Source organism: Crotalus tigris, unplaced genomic scaffold, assembly GCF_016545835.1.
Source record: "Crotalus tigris isolate CLP2741 ecotype Arizona unplaced genomic scaffold, ASM1654583v1 scf7180000018563.1161478300:1536566, whole genome shotgun sequence".
NCBI classification, from domain to species: Eukaryota; Metazoa; Chordata; class Lepidosauria; order Squamata; family Viperidae; genus Crotalus; species Crotalus tigris.
In genome coordinates, this window is record NW_024097077.1 from 181,136 (window position 1) to 202,511 (window position 21,376).

At 40.1% G+C, this 21,376-nt stretch overlaps 1 protein-coding gene across 2 annotated transcripts in view; it reads right to left on the bottom strand.

The window, feature by feature from the left end:
- Window positions 1-20,062, bottom strand: part of CCDC91 (coiled-coil domain containing 91) — an 86,386-nt gene extending 66,324 nt beyond the window's left edge. Inside the window, exons 1-6 of one of the 2 annotated variants that reach the window (XM_039354563.1) lie at window positions 20,024-20,062; window positions 10,204-10,246; window positions 7,821-7,902; window positions 6,093-6,217; window positions 5,162-5,329; window positions 3,747-3,851 (exon numbers count right to left, since the gene is read on the bottom strand). In XM_039354563.1, coding sequence (XP_039210497.1) covers window positions 3,747-3,851; window positions 5,162-5,329; window positions 6,093-6,217; window positions 7,821-7,902; window positions 10,204-10,233 — 510 coding nt within the window. In that variant the 5' untranslated portion in view covers window positions 10,234-10,246; window positions 20,024-20,062. Of the gene's footprint in view, window positions 1-3,746; window positions 3,852-5,161; window positions 5,333-6,092; window positions 6,218-7,820; window positions 7,903-10,203; window positions 10,247-20,023 lie in introns of both variants that reach the window. The other variant, XM_039354562.1, reaches the window with a different exon arrangement.
- Between the last annotated feature and the right edge of the window lie 1,314 nt (window positions 20,063-21,376).

Here is a 21,376-nt window from a genome sequence, read left to right on the forward strand (position 1 = left end):
GCCTTAAAATTGTCAAGGTTGAGAAACACTGGTCTAGTCCAACCTCAGACAAATGGCTGTCCAATTTCTCCTTGAAAGACTCCAGTGATGGAGCACCCACAACTTCTGAAGGCGAGTCGTTTGGCTGGTTGATTGTTCTTACTGTCAGGAAACCTAGAAATTAGTTCTAGATTGCTTCTCTCCTTGATTGGTTTCCATCCATTCTTTCTTGTCCTGCCTTCAGGTACTTTGGAGAATAAGTGGACCCCCTCTTCTTTGGGGCAGCCCCTCAGATATTGGAAGACTACTATCATGTTAATCCTAGTCCTTCTTTTCACTAGACTAGACATAGCCAATTCCTCCAATTTGTTCTTCATTTTTTTTTAGCCTCCAGCCTCAAATTATCTTTGTTGCTCTTTACGGCACTCTTTCCAGAGTCTCAACCTCTTTTTTATAATATGGCGACTACGTGTGATGACAGCAGACTCGCTTTTAAAAACATGCATCTTTTGGAATCATATTCATAACCCTGAATAAAACACTCCGCCAATCCTTCATCATTCATAGCTTCTCCTCCTTTACTTCAGAAAGAGACTTTTCATTCCATCTTTATTGCCACTTCGGAATCAAGAATTCAGACTCCTATAACTGGGAATAAGATAGGTTTGGAACTCAACAGAGAAGCTGCTTCATCAAGTTCACCTCTCAAAATTTTCTCAAGTTAGTACTTATTGAGGAGGAATGACTTCTCAAGAACAATGGTTCTTTGGTTCTTAAGCATTAAACAGTGTTTTGCTGACTGAAGATTTAGCAGCATACTAAAAGTTGCATTATACTCTCCCATTATGCTCTTCAATAAAGAGGAACGAACACTTGTTTGGAGAAAAGGGGATTTGGTCATCACAATATAAAAAAGATGTTGAGACTCTAGAAAGAGTGCAGAGAAGAGCAACAAAGATGCTCAAGGGGCTGGAGGCTAAAACATATAAAGAACGATTGCTGGAATTGGGTATGTCTAGTTTAATGAAGAGAAGGATGAGGGGGGACAGGATAGCCGTCTTCCAATATCTCAGGGGCTGCCCCAAAGAAGAGGGAGTCAAGCTATTCTCCAAAGCGCCTGAAGGCAGGACAAGAAGCAACGGATGGAAACTCATCAAAGAGAGAAGCAACCTGGAACTAAGGAGAAACTTCCTAACAGGGAGGACAATTAACCAGTGGAACAGCTTGCCACCAGAAGTTGTGGATTCTCCAACACTGGAAATTTTTAAGAAGAGACTGGACAGCCATTTGTCTGAAATGGTATAGCATTTCCTGCCTGAGCAAGGGGTTGAACTAGATGACCTCCAAGGTCCCTTCCAACTTTATTACTATTATTATTAATTATTATTATTATTATTATTATTCAGCTTTACTTCAAGTTGATTCGATTTGATTTATTTCACTTGATTTGAAACTATTTTATTTCTGATACATTACTATCACATATCTAAAAAAGGTTAAATTGGTTTTAATTATTTTTCCTTTTGACAAATGTGTGGTTGTTCCAATTAATTAGAGGATATACTTTTTTTTTGCAATGACCTCCAAGACAGGTGACTTTAATAATTATTTATATGTGATCAATTACATAAATTTAAAATGATAAGCCATAATATTTATTTAACTGGTGACTCTTCAGCTGGCACTCCAATTAGTATCTGGACAGAATATATATTTTTAATATATAAAATTCTCTTCCTGCAGTAGTTCTTTCTCTCTCCTGATCCAATCCCTATTTTGTATTTACTACAGAGGGACTGGAAGCTTCGAAATTTTGCTGCTCTTTAATTCCTTGAATACCTTAACCTCTCCCACAAAAACGTACGTTAAACCTTTGGCTCCCCAAAGGATCAGTTCGTAACTCAATCCCTGAGTTTGAGATTGTTCAGAATAATGAAATCCAAGGCTATTTTTATCCTAAATGTCAGCAGCGATGATGCTCTTCTGAATCACTTCTTGCCTTTGTTTCCTAATTACCACTGGGACAGAGTGAATTGTAGCCAGAATTCTTCCAACTTTAAGATATGAAATAAATAGGAGGGGTGGCAGGAGTATAAAGACACATTTCAGGCTTCAAAATCAAATCCAGGATTTGAGTTTAATTCCCAAACAGAGGCAACGGTTGCCAACTCTAAAAGAAAATAGTGTAAATATGTTTGAAAGAGACCAAACCACATGAAGTTGCATTGTTTTTCAAGAACGCGATCTTGCTGAGAATCTAAATATACACACACATATCGGTTTGGGAGCGGATTTGACAATTGAAAAATTGTGATTAAAATTTTCCAATGCTTGTTCTGGGAGATGCAAGCGGACTAGGCAAGCATATAGTAAGTATCGGGAGACCTAAAAGCTGGAGGAAGCATGCGTGACTAGCGCCCGTCGGAAGGAGCCTCATCTGTGCAACTTACACCCGAAAAGAATTCAGTAGTAACTTCCCACTCTGACTTTCATCCTTCACGGTTTGGGGGTGCTGCATGAAACATTTGCTGATCTTGGTTAAAAACTAGTTAAAGCAACTTTTTGGCCCATAAGAACTGGTTCCACCACAATACATTGGCTAAGCTTGTACAAAATCCCGAGAGCTTTTGCCCTTTATACTAATTGTGAGATCCCAAAGACTCGGAGTACCTACAGATTCATCTGGAAAAATACCAAGTCCGTGATTCATGTTGGTTTTTCTCTTACTTATGCAGTACCAGAGCCAGCTGTTTTCGCTGAAGGAAGTTGCTGACAAGCTGTACAGCTGTACTTTTCAGCTTACTTGCTGTGTGGTCACAGGTGCGGGTCCTAACGCCAGAGAAGGCAAAACCAACATGGTATCTAGAAAGGGATGAAGTGAAGGTGGCCTACATTCTATTTCCATGAAGAAAGCAAGCGACGGAAGTCCTAAAAGTTTGATTCACTTATTCCCCTGGACTCAAGCTTCATTCTGAACACAAGAACAGGATAGGATCCTTAGCAATGAAGGTTCCTTGGAGTTTAAACTAGGTTAAGCTGGGGGTTTGAATAAGTCTTTCAATTAAAAGCAATCTATCTGTCTGGGTCTACTTTGACAACTTTCTGATATGGATCCTTGGTGCTCTTTGAGCTAGCTTGTTTTCTTGTAGATGTTTCATTACCCAAACAAGGTTTGTGGAATGATGGAGGAGGAGGAGGAGGAGGAGGAGGAGGAGGAGGAGGAGGAGGAGGAGGAGGAGGAGGAGGAGGAGGAGGAGGAGGAGGAGGAGGAGGACAACTGTGGGGTCCTTGGTGCTCTCTGAGCTTGCTTGTTTTCTTGCAGACATTTCATTATCAAACTAGGTAACATCATCAGTGCACTGAAATGTCTGCAAGAAAACAAGCAAGCTCAGAGATCCCTCATTTCAATGCTGAGCTACAAATACTCTCCTTTATTGATATGGATCCATCTTCATATTTCTCATTTTTAGGCTTTCTTTTGTTTTTTGTATCAAGATGTTTGTCCCAATACACATTTTTTCAGTGCTCAATTGAGTGAGATTTTAAAAATGGATGTATAAACACAATAAACGCAGAGAAGGGTTACAACCAGCACAAATGGCTAGATAAACTGAACAACAGGCCCTATTCAAAATATCTCTACCCCTCAATTCTTTTTTTAAACAGATGCATTTTATTTTCTATTTGTATCGTTCTTTAGGGTTGGGCCGATAAATTAACAGAGCAATCAAGAAGGACCTCAGGGGATACAAATCTTAAAACATTACCTGGAGCTTGTTGTATATATCTTTATGTGAAATTAATTTATCATCTTTTTCTTTCATGCAATCGGTTTCCAAAGTCCTGTGTTTTTCCAAAAGATCTTCTAACTCCTAAAAAAAAAAATAGCTTGTATTAAAACATCTCTCTTTTATAATTGTCAGCTACACCTGCCACTCAGGGTCCAACTTACAGAACAGAATATAAAATAATACAATTGGAAAGGAACTTCCAGTCGCCTAGATCCTATACCATCTCAGTCAAGGTATTGTCCAGTCTCATCTTAAAAGCGTCCAGTGATGGAGCACCCACAACTTCTGGAGGCAGGTTGTTCCACTGGTTAATTGTTCTAACTGTCAGGAAATTCCTCCTTAGTTCCAGGTTGCTTCTCTCCTTGGTTAGTTTCCATCTGTTGCTTCTCGTCCTACCTTCTGGTGCTTTGGAGAATAGATTAATGTCCTCTTGTCTGTGACCACCCTTCAAATATTAGAAGACCGCTATCATGTCACTCCTTGTCCCTCTCTTTGTTAGACTAGAAATATTCCCACAATCATTCATTGTATGTTTTAGCCTCCAGTCCCCTAGTCATCCTTGTTGCTCTTCTCTGCACTCTTTCTAGAGTCTCAACATCTGTGGTGACCAAAACTCGGTGCAATATTTCAAATATGGTTCTTCCAGTGCAACATAAAGCAGTACTAACACTTCACATGATCTTAATACTTAATACTATCCTTCTGTTGATGCAGCCTAGAACTTCATTGGCTTTGGGGGCAGCTGCACCACACAGCTGGCTCATACTTAAATAGTTATTCTCTAGCACAGGGATCTTCAAACTTGGTCCTTGTTATTGCATGCCTAACTGAGGAATTCTAGGAGTTGAAGTCCACAAGTCATCAAAGGGCCAAGTTTGAAGACCTCTGCTCTAGGACATCTAGATACCATTCACTGTTGCTGCTCTTGGCACCCTCTCTTCTATATCTGTATATTTGATTTTTCTTCCCTAAGGCTTGGGCCTTAATTTCTCAACAATGAACTGCGTTTTGTTGGACGTGGCCTGGGGTTCAAATCTGTCAAGATCCTTCGAGTAAACCTATAAGGAGTCATCAAAAACATCTTTTTCTCCCCCACACCATGTTCCACAAAACACTCCTGGTCAAGACGCCACAAAAAAAGGTAAGCATGACCCAGAGGAACAGAAGGAGATAATGGATTGATGCTCTTATCATCTAGAAACCAGAGGTGGGAACGATGGCTCCTTTACGACCTGTGGACTTCGACTCCCAGAATTCCTGAGCCAGCCAGCATGGCTGGCTCAGGAATTCTGGGAGTCGAAGTCCACAGGTCGTAAAGGAGCCATCGTTCCCCACCCCTGATCAACAACCACACAGTCCAGAAGGGGAGTTTCTTAGACTTGTAGCTATACCTTTTTTATTCTAGCTTTTTCCTCATCTGCCATTTGAAGTTTACTCTCCAGAGCTGAAAGGGTTTGTTGAAAATGCTTTTCAGAATCATTTCGCCTTGGTTTTGTATCAGCTTCGTCATAACTGGAAGATGCTCTTTCTGGATTTTCAGTCAACGGTGGATCAACTGGCTGCTTTATGGAAGACACAAAACAGGGAGATGTACAGATGTCAGATTTAATCATGTGATGAAACATAGAGGTAGCCCTAGACCAGTGTTTCTCAACCTTGACAATTTTAAGGCACGTGGACTTCAACTCCCAGAATTCCACAACCAGCATTGCTGGCTGTGGAATTCTGGGAGTTGAAGTCCACGTGCCTTAAAATTGTCAAGGTTGAGAAACACTGCCCTAGACCAATGGTAGGCAACCTTGGCTCTTTTAGGACTCGTGGACTTCAACTCCCAGAATTCCTGAGCCAGCCTGGCTCAGCTTGGAAACCTCACCCTTTCCCCTCAGCATGGCTGGCTCAGGAATTCTGGGAGTTGAAGTCCACCAGTCATAAAAGAGCCAAGGTTGCCCACGCCTGGTCCATACCATTCCAGACAAATGGCTATCCGGTATCTCCTTGAGAACCTCCAGTGATGAAGCACCCACAACTTCCAGAGGCAAGCTCTTCCACTGATTAATTAATTCTCATAACTTCTCTCAGGAAATTTCTCCGGAGTTCCAGATTGGATCTTCCTCGGATGAGCTTCCATCCATTGCTTTTTGTCCTGCCTTCAGCTGCTTTGGAGAATAAGTTGACCCCTTCCTCTCTGGGACAGTCCCTCAAGTACTAGAAGACAGCTATCATGTCACCCCTAGTCCTTCTCTACTTACAGTTTATTTGCAATCCGTGGATTAAAAAGTATTGTTGCGTGCATTAAAAGTAATCATAAAATCATTTTTTTACCTTCTCTTTAAGATCAGCTGCACTTAAAGTATTGGGTGGCAGTTGAGTGTCTGCTGGTACATCATCGGGAGCCTGTTTCGAAAGCAGCTCGGCTGAAACTGTCGGTGGTGCAAGAATTTCAGGCACTGTTGGTGGAAAACAAGGAAGAGAAAGGAATGCAAGTGAAAGGAAAAGAAATTTCAAAAGACATCTGTTTTTAAAAGTTTGTATCGTTCTGCGAAGCTAAAAATAACAGTGTGCTAGCCAAAAAAATTCGACAAATTACCATATAAACAAAACACAAATTTGCTTACTAAAACTGCTGCGAGTAAATTTAGGATTAAAATAAGTTCTTTACTTATCAAAAGAAGTTTTAATTTGCACACACTTACACACATACATGCATACACATACACACACACATATATTCTTTTTTTAATAAAATAGTATCAATTCTCATAATGTAAGAGCATAAGAGCAAACAAACGCAGTGAGTGAAAGTTTCAAATTGTTTTAATTTTGCAAGAGAGTTTGCCACAAATATCCCCAAAACACAATGCGTATTTTATGCCTATATTTTGGCAAGAACATAAAAGGAATAGAAATTGCTTTGTAAAAATAATTGTCTGATTTTTAAGGGTGAATGATCCTAATTGATGCATTTAAATAATAAATAAATAAATAAATAAATAAATAAATAGTCTGCTTTTAAAAAAAACATAGCCAGAAAGGTTATGGAAGCAAAATAAATGTACAGTAAGAATTCTATACATTTCTGCAGTTATGCTGATTTGGAAAATGGCTTAGGCAGTATGTATGCCAAACAGATATTGCTTAATTGGCGTCTGTCTACTCTGCACAAACTGGAGTGAATTTACACACTGTCTAGTTTTCTGCACATTCTATATAGGCAAGCAGGATAAAATTGCGGATGGCAAATCCATAGATCAAATCTCCACTCTTTCTCGAAAATCAAACATCTAATTCTTTTGACTGTTTCTCCACTACACAACATCTCACTAAGTTGTTCACAACATCTCACAAAACTGTTCTAAGGATTATGCGGGAAGGCATCTTGAGAACCCAAGACAAATACTATGTAATGTTATAGTATTGGGGGTGGGGGAAATATACTGTAATAACCCTTATTATAAGCCAGTAGGGATTGGAAACATTAAAGCATTTGTAAGCTTGAGAATTTCACTTCTGAAATATACGAGATAATTGAACTCACTTCTTTGGCTATGGGATTATTATTCCAATCAGTAAAGACCCTCAAAGCGTGTGGAGTCTTGTAGAAATGGAAGAAAAATCAAAACATCTTTTTCAAGCTGGGAAATTCTGGAAGTTGAAGTCCACTCGCCTTAAAGTTGCCAAGCTGGAAAAACACCGGTCTAAGGTGTTTCTACTACACTAAGTAAACTAATCTATCTCCATCGTAGTGTATATGTCTGTGTGTATAAGTATAAAATAAAAGGAAGGACTAACATATCTTAATGTCAGGTGCAAAGTATCATGACTACACATTAAGATTTTTTGCTCAAGCCTATACACAAGAATCTGGTCAGTTAAGGGTCAGCACTAAATTAGAGCTAGATAAGAGTTAACGGATTTCAAAAGAGGCTGGATTTCGCTTGTGGGAATGTAATGACTCCAGACTGATTCCTCTCTTGACACCGCCCCCAGTAGTCAGAAAAACTCGTAAGAAAACCACACACAGAGACATAAATTACCAGTATTTCTCTATACCTGTGGAAAAGACCGCCCAAGGAATAGCAGGAGACGTTGTCTGGGGTTCACTGTTTCCATCTTTAAAAAAAATTTCTGCAGCCTGAAAGTGCAAGGCACATTATTGTTCAACTAGGCACAAGATTTTCTTTCAATGTTCATTATTAATCTGAAGAATTTCCAAGCAGTTCTGAAGCCCCGTTTGGTGTCCATGGCTCCAATGCACACACTCCAATGCACACACTGAAGGCAGGACAAGAAGCAACGGATGGAAACTAACTAAAGAGAGAAGCAACCTAGAACTAAGGAGAAACTTCCTGACAGTGAGAACAATTAACCAGTGGAACAACCTGCCTCCAGAAGCGGTGAATGCTCCAACACTGGAGGCTTTTAAGAAGAGACTGGACAGCCATTTGTCTGAAATGGTGTAGGGTTTCCTGCCTGAGCAGGGGGTTGGATAGATGACCTCCAAGGTTCCTTCCAACTTTATTACTATTATTATTATTATTATTATTATTATTATTATTATTATTATTGCCATGACAATTTATTTAATTCTACTTGGATTGAGCTAAATCAAATCTAGTTGTCGTTGTTTTTTCCCTGGCAGATTTTTGCAATGTAGCCATACATGTGGCCTTTGGCTGTCCAGATGCTACTCATGGCACCATTTTTATATGATTTTGGTAGAAAGGCATTCTCATGCTATTTCAACTTTCACTAAGATTGCAGTTTGGCTGGTCTTGTGCTCCCTGTATTTTTTTTTTTTTTTTAAGGAGCTTGTTCATCAATAAGGTGACGCTAGAGAAAAGCAATCACATCAAAATCTGTCTGGCACTTTCAACAAATGAATTATATAGTACAGTATGGTACATAAACAAATACTGTGACACTTCCCACCTCTGTTTTACTACTTAGTTACAGAATAGAGTCGAAAGGAACCTTGGAGGTCTTCTAGTCCAACCCCTATGCTCAAGCAGGAAGATGTATACCATTTCAGACAAATAGTTGCCCGATCTCTTCTTTAAAAACCTCCAGTGTTGGAGGATTCACAACTTCTGGAGGCAGGTTGTTCCACTGGTTAATTAATAGAATAACAGAGTTGGAAGGAACCTTGGAGGTCATCTAGTCCAACCCCCTGCTCAGGCAGAAGACCCTATACCGTTTCAGACAAATGGCTGTCCAGTCTCTTCTTAAAAACTTCCAGTGTTGGAGCATTCACCGCTTTTGGAGGCAGGTTGTTCCACTGGTTAATTGTTCCCACTGTCAGGAAGTTTCTTCTTAGTTCCAGGTTGCTTCTCTCCTTGATTAGTTTCCATCCATTGTTTTTTGTCCTGCCTTTGGGTGCTTTGGAGAATAGCTTGACTCCCTCTTCTTTGGGGCAGCCCCTGAGGTACTGGAAGGCTGCTATCATGTCCCCCCTCGTCCTTCTCTTCATTAAACTTGCAAAAAAAACCAAGAAAGTCCAGTTGCCTTTTTGAAAAGGCAACTCCATTGTTGGAGCACCTACAACTTCTGGAGGCAGGCTGTTCCACTGGTTAATTGTCCTCACTGTCAGGAAGTTTCTCCTTCATTCTAGGCTGCATCTCTCCTCGATTACTAGCGTGTGAGCATTTGAAAGCGCCCTGTTACTTTACCCTGATTGGCTGTTTATTTATGCCAAAAATATTTTCTTTCCATATCATATAAAAATGTGAAGTTTGGCATAACTTTATATTAAACATTGGCCCAACGGTCAGGAAATTCACTCCCCTGGCATGGCTTTCCCAACCAGTATAAACCAGCTTCCTGTATTCCTAACTTTTGGCACTCTGTTAGGAAAAAGAGGGGGGGGGAGATGAAAAGCCACCCCCACAAAAAAAAAATTAGCACTGGCGACTTTATAGCATGCAATCCTGGGTTTAGTCAAACAGGATTTCAACTACCCTCTGCAGCCAGGTTTTAGGGAGAACGCTTCAAGAGAATAACTACCACATCAGGATGCAGAAATCCAGGAATTCTGACACTTTTAAAACACAAGAATTTGGTAAAGAGGGGAAATAAATATAAGCTGGTTTCCAACTCTGCGAAAGCAATCACTTGCTAAAGATTCCCGAGACGGGATCAACATTTATACTCCAGTTCTGAACATTTGGAGAAATTTTACCTCTTGATATTCAAAGAAGTAATAGAATATCCCAGGGCAATTCATGCGTAAATTGTGTTTTCTTGACCTTCTTAGCAATTAGTAAATCCATAACAAGTTACACAAATTAGAATCGGTCACATTGCAGGTGACAGAATAATTTACACAAATAATTTACACAGAGAGATTGATCGCTCTGCTTCCAAATTCGGAGTGCTACATAGCTTTCATTATTGAAAATATCCTTGGCAAACATTTTAAATATCCTTACTTCCATACCTCAAATCCTCCAAAGTAGTCATCATCCATTTTTCTGGAAGACCTAGAGAACAACACACAGTAAAAATTAATGTCTCCTCTCTGCTCGTAATTTGTTTTCTTTTATACATGATAAATTTACAACAGAACTATTTTGACTGGTCTATTATAGCTGCCTTGAAAATCTAGATTTAGTGGTTAGTAATTCATAATTACTAATGAAGCACAGAACTGGGGTAAATAGAGGGACCGGTTGCATCCTATGAACATTGCCTTCTCACTATTTTTTTAAAGCAAACCCTCAATAAAAATATATTGCTTTTTTTGTTAAAGAATAATCAGGGCCCTAGGATGGGTTCGGTATGTTGAACGAAAAATACAGGAGGGACACCCTGTACATGGACACTAAATGAAAGTTTGCAAGTCAAGGATTATCTGTTTCTTTGGTTGCAACCAAAATGTAAATACCTCTTGAATTCAGCTTGGCTCCTGGTGACTGCATCTATGCTCCATAGTTTATAAAAACTGACTGGATAACTACTACCTATTGGATCAACCTACACTACTGGTTATTGCTGTGAAAAAAATACATACAGTGCCTCCTACACCTGGAGGAATGGCAGGATGCAAACCTAGTGAAGAAATACAATTAAAACTACCTAATTTGGAAGCATATCCACCAGTTAAGGAAAACAGATAACGGTATGCAACATGTTGGGTAGATTAATAGGGTGAAAAGAACACATTCTGTTACTTTGCTTTCCTATCACAGTTAGCTTGTGTTTATTCATGGCTTCTATGGAAGATATATTTAAAGAAGCAATTTCCTGCCAGCTGCCAGTTTATGCAAACCCAGAAGTGTTCCTTCAAAATTCCAGATGTGCACACTGTTCTCAAAAGAACGCCCAGCCCTTATTTAGCAAACAGAGATAGAGCTTATTCCTTTCTTCAGAAACTTAAACTTGATTTGTTAGTTCCCGGGAAACATATTTTTCACGCGCAAACGCCAAGGGGCTTCAGTGACAGGTGACCCACTGCTATGGACCTTTACAAAGAAGTCAATCGTGGGGATGAGCTTTAGGAAGATAAAGTTAGCTCAGACAAACATATAGGTTACTAACATAGATTTCAAACTATCAGTAATTTCAAAAAGTTAATTGTTGACTCACTGAAGGTTGGTGAGTTCAGGGGGGGACCTCATGTCTCAGCCCCCGCCCAAATTAACAAGCAATGGAACCTCCAGAGGGGTTTTTCAATGCCTCTTACTGTGCCCTGATGATGTTACCTAGTTTGGTAATGAAACGTCTGCAAGAAAACCACCAAGCTCAGAGAGCATCAAGGACCCCACAGTCGTCGTTGTCTTCCTCCTCCTCCTCCTCCTCCTCCTCCTCCTCCTCCTCCTCCTCCTCCTCCTCCTCTCCACAAACCCCACTCTCTTCTAGCACTGATAATGTTCCCTAGTTGGGTAATGAAACGTCTGCAAGAAAACCACTAAGCTCAGAAAGCACCAAGGACCCCTCATGTCAGCCCTGAACAACAAATATTCTCCTCTATCCGTGCCTCTTAGTGTTTCACAGCCCTGAACAGGTTATTTCGCCAGACCGTTCAGAAAAAGAGGCATAAACAGGTAATTAAAAGGCAATACAGCTGTACAGCAGCATCTCAGCAGCGTGCTGCAGCTGCCAAAAAAAGCCAATGCATCAACATCTTAAGCTGCATCAACCGAAGGATTGCGTCCACACAACGACAAGTAATAGTACCACTTTACACCATGCTGGTGAGACCATGCTGGGAATACTGTGTCCAGTTCTGGTCACTATAATACAAAAAAGATGTTGAGACTCTGGAAAGGGTGCAGAGAAGAACAAAGATGTCAGTGGCTGGAGGCTAAACTGTATGACAAATAGTTGAGGGACCTAGATATGTCGTCTTCCAGTACTTAAGCAGCTGTCACAGAGAAGAAGGGATTGACTTATTCTCTAGGGCAGGGATAGGCAACCTTGGCTCTTTTGATCTATACTCCATCTTTCTAATAACTGCCTATACCGAAACCAAGAATAAATAATGTTTTCTGGCAATAAATCCTCCATCGATTTTAATTGCCACTTATTCCCTTCCCACTTAATCAATTGCTTATAAGAAATCCTATCCATTTTCACGCCTTTCCTTATCCCTTCTATAGCGTGTCCAGGAATTCCCCACCACCTTGGCTCTTTTATGACTTGTGGACTTCAACTCCCAGAATTCCTGAGCCAGATGGCAAGAGAAGATGTAATAGGTGGAAGCTGAGATACAACAATTAAGTAAGGAGAAAATCAGTGCAATTAAGGAATGGAATAGCTTGCCCCGGAGTTGGGGACAGCTCCATCACTGGAGGGTTTTTAAAAATAGACTGGACAATCATTTGACTGGGATAGTCTCCTGTCTTGAGTAATAGGTTGGGATAGAAGACCCTTCCAGGCCTATGATTCTATGAGACCAAATATCTCCAAATATTTTTAGGACAGCCACACTGACAGTAGTAAATACACCGACAAATACTGTTTCTGTATTTGAAAAATACCGTTTTCTTGTTCTCGTCCCCGAGTTGATGGATTTCACTCTTAAGATGTTGCTGGCTTTAAACAAGAAGTTTGCAGAGAGAGATGGAAATGCACAGCTGCCTTTTTTTTTTCAAAGCAGGCTAATCTGTAATGTGGCTCACCGTCCCCGTGTCTCCAAACGGCACGAGAGCATAATGAGCGCATTATTTTTTTATTTTCAGCAACGCCAAACGAGAGACGAACATGGGACAAATCAGAACTGCCTAGCATAGAGGAAAGTTACTCCTAGCAAGCTATCCTTCATCCCTTTACCAATTCCAGATGTTCCGTAATTATTTACAGCGTAGGCTGGCTAAATATAGATCTAAATGTTATTTTGTGCGATTTGACATGCCTAAAAAAAAAATAATCCCCCCCAAGACTTTTACATGCTACAATTAATTCTGAGGGATATAAACTACAAGTGAAATAGCTCTCAGTGACAGCAAACATTTGCTTATTATAAAGGGCCTTAATAAAGAATTATTGCAGCACGGCAACAAAAGCAAGTTCTCGTTACCAGTCGATGCTTTTGAGACATTTTTCCCCCATTTCTGAAATATTTTAGGCGGGAGAACCACAAGAGATCAACAACAAGAACTTTTTAAAACCAATCGTCGCTCAATCAGAGCATGTATATATGTATACACACTGAAGCTTCTTCAGTTCTTCAGCAGGGGGCTGGACTAGAAGACCTCCAAGGTCCCTTCCAGCTCTATTTTATTTATTCTATTCTTTTCTGTTCTGTTTTCTGTTCTATTTTCTATTCTATTTTCTATTCTATTCTATTTTCTATTCTATTATGTATTCTATTCTAATTCTATTCTATTCTATTTTCTATTCTATTCTATTCTATTTTTTATTCTATTTTCTATTCTATCCTATTTTCTATTCTATTCTATTTTCTATTCTATTATGTATTCTATTCTAATTCTATTCTGTTCTGTTTTCTATTCTATTCTATTTTCTATTCTATTCTATTTTCTATTCTATTCTATTTTCTATTCTATTATGTATTCTATTCTAATTCTATTCTATTCTATTTTCTGTTCTATTCTATTTTCTATTCTATTATGTATTCTATTCTAATTCTATTCTATTTTCTGTTCTATTCTATTCTATTCTATTCTATTTTCTATTGTATCCTATTTTCTATTCTATTCTATTTTCTACTCTATCCTATTTCCTATTCTATTCTATTTTATTCTATTTTTTATTCTATTTACTGTTCCATTCCATTCTATCTGAAGAAGCTTCTTGGCTGAGAAGCGAAACATCTTTAAGGAAAAACAAAAAACAAAACATATGGTAGTGATACCCCTGGGGGTATTATTATTATTTCTTAAGAGGAATGACATGCAACTTTTATCTATAAAGTTGCTGTTCATGAGCCAGGGCCTGCCAGCATAGAAATTTAATCTTGTCAAGTCATGGACACTACACATGAAAAAAACACTCGCTCCACAAAACTGTGAAGTAGATGAGCCTCTGTTATAATTTGCTGTCTGCCGGATGAGTTTCCAACACACAATCTTGTCTGCTGATGTAAGAAGAATTTCCAGTTCCACATCATCATCCTTACTAAGAAAGCCTTCGGATGCTTTGATCAGGAACAGGATGAACTGATCTTCTTGCAACGGACTAATTATCTGAGATGTTCTAACGAAGGAAGAGAAGCTGGTCTTACAACCCTTGAACAAAACTGACAGTTTAATTAAGAGGTAATCTAAGTAGGAGGAGGGCTTACGTGCTTCCCGAAATAAGAAAGCGATTTGCATGCCATGATTACGAAAGTGCTGGGGAAGAAGATGGCATTTTCAGAAAAGTCAGCTGCAGATGGATACTGAGTCAGGAAATTTGTGTACAATTAAGAGTAGGAAGAGAAGTCTGTAAGTCTAATAAATTCTCAAGGGTAGGAGAGACTTAACACATCTTTTCCATTGCTTGATCTTATTGGTTAAATGAAATGCATAGAGAACGGCTGCAGGACTTGGGTTTGGCTAGTCTAAAGAAAAGAAGAAATAGGGGAGACATGACAGCAGTGATCCAGTATCTGAGGGGTTGCCACAAGGCAGAGGGGGTCACGTTATTCTCCAAAACACCAGAGGGAAGGAGGAGAAACAATGGTTGGAAACTGATCAAAGAGAGAAGCAACCTGGAAATAAGGAGAAACATCCTGACAATGAGGACAATCAATCAGTGGAACAGAAGTTGCCTTCAGAAATCGTGGATGCTCCTTCACTGGAGGTTTTTAAGAAGAGACTGGACAGTCACTTGTCTGAGATGGTATAGGTTCTCCTGCTTGAGCAGGGGGCTGGACTAGAAGACCTCCAAGGTCCTTTCCAATTCTATTCTATTCTATTCTATTCTATTCTATTCTATTCTATTCTATTCTATTCTATTCTATTCCATTCCATTCCATTCTATTCTATTCTATTCTACAATCTGTCTATTCTATTCTACAATCTATTCTATTCTATTCTATTCTACAATCTATTCTATTTTATTCTATATTCTATTCTATTCTATTTTCTATTCTATTCTATTCTACAATCTGTCTATTCTATTCTACAATCTATTCTATTTTATTCTATATTCTATTCTATTTTCTATTCTATTCTATTCTATTCTACAATCTATCTATTCTATTCTACAATCAATTCTATTCTATTCTATTCTATTCTATTCTATTCTATTCTATTCTCTTTGATTCCAGAAAAAACCCTGATGACCTTTAAAGAAAGCAAATCAAGAATAGCAGCCCAAATGCCTTGATATTTTTTTAGGGGAAATCTGGATGTAGGAAGGTGGTTTGCTGTGACTCAAATCTGCATCTCAAAATAATGCTGCTAGCATCATAATGGAAGCATCCAATTAAACAAGGATTTGGTTGGGAGGCAAAATAAAAGTGGCCAAGCCTAAGATAATATACGCAGTGTAAGCACCTGATTAAAAACCCTTCTCAAAATAAAATCTTATTTGTCACCTCATTAGAAAATGGGCTGTACCTTACAGCTTAAAATGCATATTAATCCAGATAGTATTTGTTTAAAAAAACTCAGCTGCATCTGTTAGCACAGGTATCCCCTAATATGATAAGAGAGCGGGTGGTTGAGGCACAAAGCTAGAAAGTAGGAATCCATGAGTTCAAATCCTGTCTTAGCCATGAAAACCAGCTGGATGACCTTGGGATTTCTCTCAGCCTGACAATCTCACAAGGTTGCTGTTGTAGGGAAAGTAGGAGAAGGAAAGTGTGTTGGATACGTTCACCGCTTTGAGTTATTTGTAAAAAATAATAAAGGTGAGATACAAATAAATATATAAAATATGTAACTTGCCCTAACATAAAAAGAGACCCTCAAAATTTCTCTGTTACCCGCAGTGGCTATTTTGGAAAAAAATGACCGTAATGCAATAAATAGAATTGTAAAAAAAAAAAAAGCACAGAGTAACTTTCCATGCAGTGGGCAGCCATATAAATTTGACTTAAAAAATGATGAATGCATTAAAACCCCATGTTATTTACTTCTGTGATGTACATGCCTTTCAATTCCAAAAAAAAAGGCTCTCAGCAGTTTACATAATGCAAAAATAAAAACACCAAGTATTAAAGGGAAAATAAATAAATTAATTAAAAAAAAAAAAAAACACCAGACCCAAGCATACAGAAAAACAAGTTTTGCTAAGGGAAAGTTTGCATAACTTCAAGTGACTGTTGCTTGGCAGTTTTTTCAGACTTGTTAATCATGGTTTGTAAACCACAAAGACCACATTTGCATATCACACTAAGCAAAAACCAACCACACATGATGTGTGAGCCCGCTGTTCAAAAAGATGCACAACTGTTTTTTCAATGAATTTTTATTTCGGTCTTTGACCAGCATAAGAATTCACGTAAAACTTAACAACTCTAAACTATTATTAAAAGGGACCTTAAAGGTCTTCTAGTTAAGCAGGAGAATCTATATCCACTCCGGTATTAATGTTGCAGAGCAGCAGTTGGCCATTTTGAAAAACCCTTTTATTATAAAAAGAAGAAGACAAGAGTAGTAAATTTCTGCGTGCTCCAGATTTAATAATACTTAAAGGATTGGCAAAATGATATTTACTGCAATAGTATATAGGTCTCTCTTTGGTTTACATTTAGTACATCTTAATCACCATGACCTATGAATTCCTTGTTTGATTTTAGTAGCACCTGATTCTTCTACCTTTTTATTATGTTTCAGTAGGTGGACCTCACCACAAAAATAAAAACTAGTTCAAAAAAATGAATCCAGAACTTAATAAAGAAAAAGCACAAAGGAGTTAGTTAAGGATTGAAAAGGTGACCCTGTTGGAAAACTAAGTGTAAATACAGACTGGAATACACTGGTTCAGTCTAAGCACTATGAAACCTATGGAGCCAGATCAAAAATGTACTGTACTATGTCACTGAAGCTTAAACAAAGGACAAACTACCGGCGGTACCAGGAACTAAAGAAGTATAACAGGAAATAAAAATGAAAGTTCTATGTAACACACACACACACACACACACACACACAGAGAGAGAGAGAGAGAGAGAGAGAGAGAGAGAGAGAGAGATTGGGAAAGAGAGAGAGAGGGAGTGAAAAAAAATGTTTAAAAGACTCTAACAAAACAGAAAGAACAGCATGGAGCTTAAACAATAAGGCCCCACACACAACACGGAACAGGAGCACAACCTCGGTGGTCAGGAAAAAACAATGCTTTGCCAACTCCTATGGGAACAAATTATAAGATTGGATGGAGAGGCATTTTAGAGCAGCACACGAAGTTTTGACAACAAACTATTTTTAAGAGGAGCTGGAGGAAAACTCCAGAAATGGGTAGAATGGTTGAAATCTTAGAAAAGAGACATCTGTCTATAAGTGTGATGATGCCAAAACGATATAACGTAAGGGGAAGAGTTTGCACTGCCCTACACAGTTTACTACCCATCACCATCTCTCTCCCACTCGCCCCAGGACACCTGTGATTGATGGTTCTTCACTGTCAATCACTGGTTTTCAGTTGTTTGGGGACTCCTTGAGAACACAGCAATAATTAAGTTCCTGAACTAGAGGCTCAATTAGGTGGAAAGACGGAAGAGTGTTGAGGGAAATTAGATAATTCATGTTCATTTTCTCTTCTTCTCTGCCGTTATTTTTTCCCACCCACAACGTCCTATGTTTTCTGCACTTAACAAATCATCGCTTATTCTGTGTGTTTGTATACTGCATGATACCACTTATTTATTGTGTGGCATACCGTACATGGATTAGCAATATATATTAACGTGGTACCCACTACCAGGGGTAGGCAACCTCGGCTCTTTTATGACTCGTGGACTTCAACTCCCAGAATTCCCGAGCCAGCCACACTGAGGGGAAAGGGAGAGGTTTCCAAGCTGAGCCATGCTGGCTCAGGAATTCTGGGAGTTGAAGTCCACGAGTCATAAAAGAGCCAAGGTTGCCTACCTCCAGCCTAGTCCTAGGCCACTTTCTGACTCGTGGACTTCAACTCCCAGAATTCCTGAGCCAGCCTGGCTCAGCTTGGAAACCTCTCCCTTTCCCCTCAGCGTGGCTGGCTCAGGAATTCTGGGAGTTGAAGTCCACCAGTCATAAAAGAGCCAAGGTTCCCCACCCCTGGTCTAAGTCCTCCTGTTCTAAGCGGTGAGCCTCCTGGATCAATGGCATACAACTATTGTAACAGAACAAACAACATCACTATAAAACTGTAACAACTTAAAAACAACAAGCACAAAACAAAACACTAAGTTGAAACAGAAAAGGGAGGATGCTCTAGCACAGCGTTCCTCAACCTTGACAGCTTAAAGATGGGTGGACTTCAACTCCCAGAATTCCCCAGCCAGCAAGCAAGGTTAGTTGGGGAATTCTGGGCCTTGAACTCCACAGGTCTCCAAGCTGCCAAGGTGGAGAAACATTGCAGTACAATGTTTATGGAGCATCTCCGTCCTCCAGGTCCTGGTTGTCTGAAAGATGCTTTTTCAGGAGGCAACTGGACTTTCTTGTTTTTCTTTGAAGATGTTTTGCTTCTCCTCCAAGATTCTATTCTATATTTTATTCCATATTCTATTCTATATTCTATTCTATATTCTATTCTATTATATATTTTATTGCATATTCTATATTCTATTCTATATTCTATTCTATATTTTATTGCATATTCTATTCTACATTCTATTCTACTCTATTCTATATTTTATTCCATATTCTATTCTATATTCTATTCTATTCTATATTCTATTCTATTATATATTCTATTCTATTATATATTTTATTGCATATTCTATTCTATATTCTATTCTATTCTATATTTTATTCCATATTCTATTCTACATTCTATTCTATTCTATTCTATTCTATTCTATATTTTATTCCATATTCTATTCTACATTCTATTCTATTCTATATTCTATTGTATTCTATTCTATATTCTATTCTATATTCTATTATATTATATATTTTATTGCATATTCTATTCTATATTCTATTCTATTCTATATTTTATTCCATATTCTATTCTATATTCTATTCTATTCTATTCTATTCTATTCTATTCTATATTCTATTCTATTCTATTCAAGAGGCAACTTCTGATTAGAAACTTCACCTGGCCAACCCCTCTTCCTTGGATGCCCCACCAAAGAGTCAGCCAAGCCTTTTCCTTATCCATTGCTACTACATCCTCCCCCCCCCTTCCAGCCCAGAAATGCCACCCTGTCCAGACCCGGAGCCGGGCATCCCTAGAGGCAAAAGTGCCCGGGAGTCATGTCCAGAGTCCACCTGAGCCAAAGCTCAGGGCCCATTGGCCGTGCAGGGACCATCTAGCCCGGGCTTAAGAGAGGAACAGAGTTGGAAGGGGTCTTAGAGGTCATCTAGTCCACCCCACCCACCACACCCCAAGCAGGAGACCCTACGACACCCTCTCTGGCAGACGGCAACCCAGCCTGCCAGGGAAGCCCACAGGGGGTCGCTGCCCGCTGGGCGGGGGGGGGGGAGAAGCCAGCCCGGCCGGGGGTAGCCGGGATGCCCATCCGAGCCACCGGGGAGTCGGTGGGCGCCGCTGCGGAAAGCAAGCCGGCTTCGTGCAATCAGCCCCGGGGACCCTGCAGCTTGCAAAGTGGGCATGGTCCACCGGCCGCCTTTGCAATGACTAGAATGGTGCCCAGGGCGACCCCGGAGACCCCGCCCGCTGCGTCCACCCCCCCCCCCACCTCACCGCGGCCCCCTCACCTGCAGCCACACCTCCGCCTCTAGGGCGCCTGCGCGAGGGAGGGACCTATCAGCACACGGGGAGGGGGGGCACCGGGGGAGAAGCTCCGCCTGCCCGTCCTCGCCAAGCTCAGGGAGGGGCGGAGAGAGAGAGGGAGGGAAGGAGGGGACTCCCGAGGTCATCTAGTCGCGACCGCCGAGGGATGGAGGGAAGGCGGGAGGGATAAGCTCCGGGGTCTTCCCGGGCGTCTCTCTTGGTGGAAGGCAGAAAGGTGGAAAGGAAGTCTCGCGCGGGGGCAAAGGGATCTCCCGAGGTCATCTGGACCGGTCTTGCTCAACCGAGCATGGACTGCAAATCCCAGAATCCTCTCCCCTGGCATGCAGAGACTGCAACCGCCAGAACCCCTCCACCCAGCATGCATGGGCTGCAACTCCCAAAATTCACCAGGTGTGCGTGAGCTGCAATCCCCAGAATTCACCAGGTGTGTATGAGCTGCAATTCCCAGAATTCACCAGGTGTGTATGAGCTGCAATTCCCAGAATTCTCCAGGTGTGCATGAGCTGCAATTCCCAGAATTCTCCAGGTGTGCGCGTGAGCTGCAATCTCCAGAATTCTCCAGGTGTGCATGAGCTGCAATTCCCAGAATTCTCCAGGTGTGCATGAGCTGCAATTCCCAGAATTCTCCAGGTGTGCATGGACTGCAAATGCCAGAATCCCCCACCCCATTGGCAGAAGTTTGCAAAGAGTGACCATATGAGCCTGGGACCCTCCAATGGTCATAAATATGAACCAGTGGCCAAGCATCTGAATTTTGATCCACATGACCACGGGAGAATGCTGCAAAGGTCGTAACTGCGAGAAACGGTCATAAGTCACTTTGTTGTGACTTTGTTGTAACTTTGGTCACTAAATGAACTGTCATAAGTCGAGAACTACTTGTACGTACTCTGTAACCAGAAAGTTCCCTAATGAGGGCCATCAAGGGGAGAATGAATCAAGAAAGGAGAAATAAATCAATACATTCAGCTACGTTTAAACCTTCTGTGATGTGGATGGTAGAATGCAAAGACAAAGATCTTTTTCAACAGTCTGAACTAGGAGGGCGATAATTTGACTCCAGATGCGGCTGCAGAAATTATAAAGGCAGCTCTGCTGAAACTGAATAAGGTACAACATGTGGCAGATATTTAGCCGTGGAAAAAAACATAAAGCAAAAAAGAAAGCACAGAATAATAGAATGGGGCAAAACTGTAATGCAAAGTTATAATGCAGCATATTAAAATAGAATATCCTGCTTGCAAAATAGAAAAATATTCCCATAGGAAAGTGTACCAAGAGGAGACAGGCACTCCCGTGTAAATCTTAACTCTTTT